Source organism: Rhinoraja longicauda, chromosome 34 (genome assembly GCF_053455715.1).
Source record: "Rhinoraja longicauda isolate Sanriku21f chromosome 34, sRhiLon1.1, whole genome shotgun sequence".
Taxonomy (NCBI): domain Eukaryota; kingdom Metazoa; phylum Chordata; class Chondrichthyes; order Rajiformes; family Arhynchobatidae; genus Rhinoraja; species Rhinoraja longicauda.
The window spans coordinates 11,252,484-11,262,206 of NC_135986.1; the positions used below are offsets into that span (position 1 = coordinate 11,252,484).

The window sequence follows — 9,723 nt, forward strand, 5'->3', positions numbered from 1 at the left end:
TCCTGGAAATGAGTGGGTTAATACACAGTGAGCGTTTGACGGCACTGGGCCTGTGCTTGCCTGAGTTTAGAAGGAAGGAGTGGGGAACCTACCAAATAGTGGAAGGCCTGGATAGAGTGGATGTGGAGAGGATGTTTCTACTGGTGGGAGAGTCTCGTACCAGAGGGTGTTCCGTTAGGAAAGAGATGAGGAGGAATTTCTTTACATATAACCATAGAATCATAGATACTTCACTAGCCCCTAGAGCTCTATCTAACTCTCTGTTGAATTCATCCATTGATTTGGCCTCCACTGCCCCCTGTGGCAGAGAATTCCACAGATTCACAACAAAGTTCCTTCTCACCTCAGTTTTAAATGGCCTCCCCTTTATTCCAAGACTGTGGCCCCCTGGTTCTAGACTCCCCCGACATTGGGAACAAGCATCTAGCTTGTCCGGTCCTTTTATAATTTTATTTGTCTCTATAAGATCCCCTCTCATCCTTCTGAACTCCAGTGGTCAGAGGGTGGTGAATTTGAAGACTGTGGAGGCCAAATCAGTGGATATTCTTAAGACGGAAATTGACAGATACTTGATTAGCACGGGAAAATAAGTGCAGATGCTGGTACAAATCGAAGGTATCACAAGATGCTGGAGTAACTCAGCGGGGTCAGGCGGAATCTCGGGAGAGAAGGGATGGGGTGACGTTTTCGGGTCGAGACCCTTCTTCAGGCTTGATTAGTACGGGTGTCAGGGGCAATGGGGAGAAGGCAGGAGAATGGGGTTGAGAGGGAGAAAGATGGATCCAGAGTGGACTCGTTGGGCCCATCAAGGTCCACCCCGCCATCGAATCGCGTCCGATCCGTCTCTCCCCCCTGAACCCCTTTCTCTCACCCCTTCTCCCCATCCTCCCGGCCACCCCAACTTCCAATCAAGAATCTATCTCTCTCTCACTTGAAGATATCCGTGAGACTTGGCCACCACAGCCCTCTGTGGCAAAGAATTCCACAGATTCACCGCCCTCTGACTTAATATTTTTTCCTCATCTCCTTCCCAAAAGATCGTCCTTTAATTCTGAGGCTGTGACCTCTGGTCCTAGACTCTCCCACTAGTGGAAACAACCTCTCCACATCCACTCTATCCAGACCGCTCACTGTTCTGTATGGTTCTGAGGTGTGCTCTCTAGTCCAATATGGGGCAAGACTGTTCCCTCTACTCCGAGATGGGGTAAGGCTGTGCCCTCTAGTCCGAGATGGGGCAAGGCTGTGCCCTCTACTCCGAGATGGGGCAAGGCTGTGTCCTCTAGTCAGAGATGGGGCGAGGCTGTGCCCTCTAGTCCTAGATGAGGCAAGGCTGTGCCCTCTGCTCCGAGATGGAGGAGAGGTGGGTGGGGGTGGGGTTAGGGGATCTTGACGGTAGAGATAAAGATGACGTTGTCCGCCTCGGTGGGCACCGGGGTCCCGGGGTCATGGCGGTGGCGATGGCGATGGCGGCAAGGGCAGAGTACGGCACCCACAGCCGCCACCAGCTGGGTCTTGCGGAAGGCCTCGGTGCTGAAGTAGTAGAGGACGGGGTCGAGGGCGGCGTTGGAGGAGGCCAGGAGCTGGGCGGCCTGGTAGAGATTGAGGGCGACGCGGGGCGCCCGGTGGAGTAGCTTGTCGTAGAAGGGGAGCAGGGCGTGGTAGGGCAGGAAGCAGAAGGTGAAGATCAACAGGTTGGCCAGGATCATTTTCTGCGTTTTGCGGGCCGCCCGGAGCTGGGCAGCCTCCCCCCCCACACGTTGGCCGCCCCTAACGGTCCTCAGCGCCAGCAGCGAGCAGACCAGGAGCAGGCCGAAGGGCACCCCGAAGCCAATGGAGAGGGTGAAGAACACGGTCAGCTTGTGTGTCATGGCCTTGTAGTCGTGGCAAGTGCGGTTGATGCCCGGCTGGCCGCTCAGCCTGACGATGAGGTAGGGCGGCAGGCTGGCGCCGACCGAGAGGAGCCAGACCGCGGCGCTGACCCAAGGGGCTGCACGGTGGAGGCGGCGCACGGGGAGCCGCAGGGGCCAGAGCATGGCGACGCAGCGGTCCAGGCTGATGCAGGCCAGGAAGAAGATGCTGGTGTACATGTTGACCAGGAAGATCAGGGTGGCGACTTCGCACACCAGCTGGGCCTGTTCCCCGCTGCTGCGGTTGTACGCCAGCCGGAACGGCAGGAAGCAGACCAGCAGCAGGTCGGCCGTGGCCAGGTGGCGCATGTACACCGTGGTGCCCGACCGCAGGCGGATGTGCCGGCGGAAGACCCACAGGGCCCCCGCGTTCAGGACCAGCCCAGCGACGATGATCACGCTGTACAGCAGGGTGAAGGGCAGCCGCAACGGCTCCGAGTCGCCTGCCGTCTCATTGCCAGCGCCGCCGCCCGGCCACCGCTCCGTCACGTTGCCAGCGCCGCCGCCCGGCCACCGCTCCGTTGCGTTGTCCACCGCCCAAACCCTGAAACCGTAGAGGCAGCGGGTCAGGCAATACGCAATAGGCAATGGGCAATGGGCAATGGGCAATGGGCAATAGGCAATAGACAATAGGCAATAGGCAATAGACAATGGGCAATAGGCAATAGTCAATAGACAATGGGCAATAGACAATAGGCAATAGGCAATAGACAATGGGCAATAGGCAATAGTCAATAGACAATGGGCAATAGACAATGGGCAATGGGCAATAGGCAATGGGCAATGGGCAATGGGCAATGGGCAATGGGCAATGGGCAATGGGCAATAGGCAATGGGCAATGGGCAATAGGCAATGGGCAATGGGCAATGGGCAATGGGCAATGGGCAATAGGCAATGGGCAATGGGCAATGGGCAATGGGCAATAGGCAATAGACAATAGGCAATAGGCAATAGACAATGGGCAATAGGCAATAGTCAATAGACAATGGGCAATAGACAATAGGCAATAGACAATAGACAATAGACAATGGGCAATAGGCAATAGTCAATAGACAATGGGCAATGGGCAATGGCCAATGGGCAATGGGAAATAGGCAATAGGCAATAGACAATAGGCAATAAACAATGGGCAATAGACAATAGGCAATAGGCAATAGACAATGGACAATGGGCAACAGACAATGGGCAATAGACAATAGACAATAGACAAGAGACAATAGGCAATGGGCAATGGGCAATAGACAATAGGCAATAGACAATAGACACTAGGCAATAGACAATAAACAATAGACAATAGGCAATAGGCAATAGACAATAGACAATAGACAATAGGCAATATGCAATAGACAATAGGCAAGAGACAGTAGACAGTAGAAAGTAGACAGTAGACAGTAGACAATAGGCAATAGGCAATAGACAATAGGCAATAGGCAATAGACAATAGGCAATGGGCAATAGGCAATGGGCAATGGGCAATAGGCAATGGGCAATGGGCAATGGGCAATGGGCAATAGACAATAGACAATAGGCAATGGGCAATAGACAATAGGCAATAGGCAATGGGCAATGGGCAATGGGCAACAGGCAACGGGCAATGGGAAATGGGCAATGGGCAATAGGCAGTAGGCAGTAGGCAATAGGCAATAGGCAATAGGCAATAGGTAATAGGTGCAGGAGGAGGCCATTCGGCCCTTCGAGCCAGCACCGCCATTCAATGTGATTATGGCTGATCATTCTCAATCAGTACCCCGTTCCTGCCTTCTCCCCATATCCCCTGTCACCGCTATCCTTAAGAGCTCTATTTAGCTCTCTCTTGAATGCATCCAGAGAATTGTCCTCCACTGCCTTCTGAGGCAGAGAATTCCACAGATTCTCTGAGGAGGGAAGGGCGAGCGGGAAAGGCTCACGGAGACACGGAAACATAGAGACACGGACCCACGGACAATCAGACACACGGACACACGGACACATGGACACACAGAGACACCGAGACACAGAGACACCGAGACACAGAGACACCGAGACACAGAGACACCGAGACACAGAGACACCGAGACACAGAGACACCGAGACACAGAGACACCGAGACACAGAGACACCGAGACACAGAGACACAGAGACACCGAGACACAGACACACAGAGACACCGAGACACAGAGACACCGAGACACAGAGACACCGAGACACAGAGACACCGAGACACAGAGACACAGAGACACAGAGACACTGAGACACAGAGACACAGAGACACAGAGACACGGACACACAGAGACACACGGACACACGGACACATGGACACACAGAGACACCGAGACTCAGAGACACCGAGACACAGAGACACCGAGACACAGAGACACCGAGACACAGAGACACCGAGACACACAGAGACACAGAGACACAGAGACACAGAGACACAGAGACACAGAGACACAGAGACACGGACACACAGAGACACAGAGACACAGAGACACACGGACACACAGAGACACAGAGACACAGAGACACCGAGACACAGAGACACACGGACACACAGAGACACAGAGACACAGAGACACAGAGACACAGAGACATGGACACACAGAGACACAGAGACACGGACACACAGAGACATGGACACACAGAGACACAGAGACACGGACACACAGAGACACAGAGACACAGAGACACAGAGACACAGAGACACAGAGACACAGAGACACAGAGACACGGACACACAGAGACACAGAGTCACATGGACACACGGACACACAGAGACACAGAGACACGGACACACAGAGACACAGAGACACAGAGACACAGAGACACAGAGACACAGACACACAGAGACACAGAGACACAGAGACACAGAGTCACATGGACACACGGACACACAGAGACACAGAGACACCGAGACACAGAGACACCGAGACACAGAGACACAGGGACACAGAGACACAGGGACACAGGGACACAGGGACACAGGGACACAGAGACACAGAGACACAGAGACACAGAGACACAGAGACACAGAGTCACATGGACACACGGACACACGGACACACAGAGACACAGAGACACAGAGACACAGAGACACAGAGACACAGAGACACAGGGACACAGGGACACAGGGACACAGGGACACAGAGACACAGAGACACAGAGACACAGACACACAGAGACACAGAGACACAGAGACACGGACATACAGAGACACAGAGACACAGAGACACAGAGACACGGACATACAGAGACACAGAGACACAGAGACACCGAGACACAGAGACACGGACATACAGAGCCACAGAGACACAGAGACACAGAGACACGGACATACAGAGACACAGAGACACAGAGACACAGAGACACAGAGACACAGAGACACAGAGACACGGACATACAGACACAGAGACACGGACACATAGACACAGAGAGACACAGAGACACCGAGACACAGAGACACGGACATACAGAGCCACAGAGACACAGAGACACAGAGACACGGACATACAGAGACAGAGACACAGAGACACAGAGACACAGAGACACAGAGACACAGAGACACAGAGACACAGAGACACAGAGACACAGAGACACGGACATACAGAGACACAGAGACACAGAGACACAGAGACACAGAGACACAGAGACGGAGAGACACGGACACACAGACACAGAGACACCGAGACACAGAGACACAGAGACACAGAGACACAGAGACACAGAGACACGGACACACAGACACAGAGACACAGAGACACAGAGACACAGAGACACGGACATACAGAGACACAGAGACACAGACACACAGAGACACAGAGACACAGACATACAGAGACACCGAGACACCGAGACACAGAGACACAGAGACACGGACACACAGAGACACAGAGACACGGACACACAGAGACACCGAGACACCGAGACACAGAGACACAGAGACACAGAGACACAGAGACACAGACACACAGAGACACACGGACACACGGACACATGGACACACAGAGACACCGAGACACAGAGACACCGAGACACAGAGACACCGAGACACAGAGACACCGAGACACAGAGACACCGAGACACACAGAGACACAGAGACACAGAGACACAGAGACACAGAGACACAGAGACACAGAGACACGGACACACAGAGACACAGAGACACAGAGACACACGGACACACAGAGACACAGAGACACAGAGACACCGAGACACAGAGACACACGGACACACAGAGACACAGAGACACAGAGACACAGAGACACAGAGACACAGAGACACAGAGACACGGACATACAGAGACATGGACACACAGAGACACAGAGACACGGACACACAGAGACACAGAGACACAGAGACACAGAGACACAGAGACATGGACACACAGAGACACAGAGACACGGACACACAGAGACATGGACACACAGAGACACAGAGACACGGACACACAGAGACACAGAGACACAGAGACACAGAGACACAGAGACACAGAGACACAGAGACACAGAGACACGGACACACAGAGACACAGAGTCACATGGACACACGGACACACAGAGACACAGAGACACAGAGACACAGACACACAGAGACACAGAGACACAGAGACACAGAGTCACATGGACACACGGACACACAGAGACACAGAGACACCGAGACACAGAGACACCGAGACACAGAGACACAGGGACACAGAGACACAGGGACACAGGGACACAGGGACACAGGGACACAGAGACACAGAGACACAGAGACACAGAGACACAGAGACACAGAGTCACATGGACACACGGACACACGGACACACAGAGACACAGAGACACAGAGACACAGAGACACAGAGACACAGAGACACAGGGACACAGGGACACAGGGACACAGGGACACAGAGACACAGAGACACAGAGACACAGACACACAGAGACACAGAGACACAGAGACACGGACATACAGAGACACAGAGACACAGAGACACCGAGACACAGAGACACGGACATACAGAGCCACAGAGACACAGAGACACAGAGACACGGACATACAGAGACACAGAGACACAGAGACACAGAGACACAGAGACACAGAGACACAGAGACACGGACATACAGACACAGAGACACGGACACATAGACACAGAGAGACACAGAGACACCGAGACACAGAGACACGGACATACAGAGCCACAGAGACACAGAGACACAGAGACACGGACATACAGAGACAGAGACACAGAGACACAGAGACACAGAGACACAGAGACACAGAGACACAGAGACACAGAGACACAGAGACACAGAGACACGGACATACAGAGACACAGAGACACAGAGACACAGAGACACAGAGACACAGAGACACAGAGACACAGAGACACAGAGACACAGAGACACGGACACACAGACACAGAGACACCGAGACACAGAGACACAGAGACACAGAGACACAGAGACACAGAGACACGGACACACAGACACAGAGACACAGAGACACAGAGACACAGAGACACGGACATACAGAGACACAGAGACACAGACACACAGAGACACAGAGACACAGACATACAGAGACACCGAGACACCGAGACACAGAGACACAGAGACACGGACACACAGAGACACAGAGACACGGACACACAGAGACACCGAGACACCGAGACACAGAGACACAGAGACACAGAGACACAGAGACACAGAGACACAGAGACACAGAGACACGGACATACAGAGACACAGAGACACAGAGACACAGAGACACCGAGACACAGAGACACAGAGACACAGAGACACAGAGACACAGAGACACAGAGACACAGAGACACCGAGACACAGAGACACAGAGACACAGAGACACCGAGACACAGAGACACGGACATACAGAGACACAGAGACACAGACACACAGAGACACAGAGACACCGAGACACAGAGACACCGAGACACAGAGACACCGAGACACAGACACACCGAGACACCGAGACACAGAGACACAGAGACACCGAGACACAGAGGCACAGAGACACCGAGACACAGAGACACAGAGACACAGACACACCGAGACACCGAGACACAGAGACACAGAGACACAGACACACCGAGACACAGAGACACAGAGACACAGACACACCGAGACACCGAGACACAGAGACACAGAGACACCGAGACACAGAGGCACAGAGACACCGAGACACAGAGACACCGAGACACAGAGACACGGGCATACAGAGACACCGAGACACAGAGACACAGAGACACCGAGACACAGAGACACGGACATACAGAGACACAGAGACACAGACACAGTGACACGGACATACAGAGACACAGAGACACAGAGACACAGAGACACAGACACAGAGACACCGAGACACAGAGACACAGAGACACCGAGACACAGAGACACAGAGACACAGAGACACAGAGACACCGAGACACAGAGACACCGAGACACAGAGACACACGGACACACAGAGACACAGAGACACAGAGACACAGAGACACAGAGACACAGAGACACAGAGACACAGACACAGAGACACAGAGACACAGAGACACAGAGACACGGACATACAGAGACACACAGACACAGAGACACAGAGACACAGAGACACAGAGACACAGAGACACAGAGACACAGACACAGAGACACCGAGACACAGAGACACAGAGACACAGACACACAGAGACACAGAGACACAGAGACACCGAGACACAGAGACACAGAGACACAGAGACACGGACATACAGAGACACAGAGACACCGAGACACAGAGACACAGAGACACAGAAACATTAGGAGGCCATTCGGACCTTCGAGCCACCACCGCCATTCAATATCACCATGGCTGAACATCCAAAATCAGTAGCCCGTTCCTGCTTTCTCATCATGTCATCAGTACCTAGGAGTAGAATTAGGCCATTCGGCCCATCAAGTCCACTCTGCCATTCAATCATGGCTGATCGGTCTCTCCTTCCTCACCCCATTCTCCTGCCTTCTCCCCATAACCTCTGACTCCTGTACTAATCAAGAATCTATCTATCGCTGACTTAAAAATATCCACTGACTTGTGGCCTCCACAGCCGTCTGTGGCAAAGAATTCCACAGATTCACCGCCCTCTGACTAAAGAAGTTCCTCCTCATCTCCTTCCTAAAGGAACGTCCTTTAATTCTGAGGCTCTGCCCTCTGGTCCTAGACTCTCCCACTAGTGGAAGCATCCTCTCCACATCCACTCTGTCCAAGCCTTTCACTATTCTGTATGTTTCTCCCCATATCCCTTGAGTCGGTTAGTCCTAAGAGCTCTATCTAACTCTCTCTTGAAAACATTCAGTGAATCGGCCTCCACTGCCTTCTGTGGCAGAGAATTCCACAGATTCACAACTCTCTGGGTTAAAAAGTTTTTCTCATCTCAGTCCTAAATGGCCGACCCCTTATTCTGAAACTGTGTGACCCCTGGTTCTGGACACCCCTGGTCACGGTGCCACGGCGGTAGAGTTGCTGCCTTACAGCAAATGCAGCGCCGGAGACCCGGGTTCCATCCCGACCACAGGTACTGTCTGTACGGAGTTTGTACGTTCTCCCCGTGACCTGCGTGGGTTTCTCCGAGATCTTCGGTTTCCTCCAACACTCCAAAGACGTGCAGGTTTGTAGGTTAATTGGCTTGGTAAATGTAAAAATTGACCCTAGTGTGTGTAGGATAGTGTTAGTGTGCGGGGATTGCTGGTCGGCGCGGACCTGGTGGGCCGAAGGGCCTGTTTCTGTTTCCTTGTCTCTAAACTAAACATGGGGAACAGTTTTCATGCATCTAGCCTGTCCAATCCCTTCGGAATTTTATATGTGTCTCTGTGT

The 9,723-nt window shown here is 52.9% G+C and overlaps 1 protein-coding gene across 1 annotated transcript in view; it reads right to left on the bottom strand.

Moving 5' to 3' along the window:
* Positions 1-1,376: 1,376 nt before the first annotated feature.
* LOC144609564 (lysophosphatidic acid receptor 6-like) overlaps positions 1,377-9,723 on the bottom strand; it is an 11,951-nt gene continuing 3,604 nt past the window's right edge. The window contains exon 2 of the mRNA XM_078428071.1: positions 1,377-2,451. Within this exon, the coding sequence (XP_078284197.1) occupies positions 1,377-2,451 (1,075 nt within the window). The remainder of the gene's footprint in view (positions 2,452-9,723) is intronic.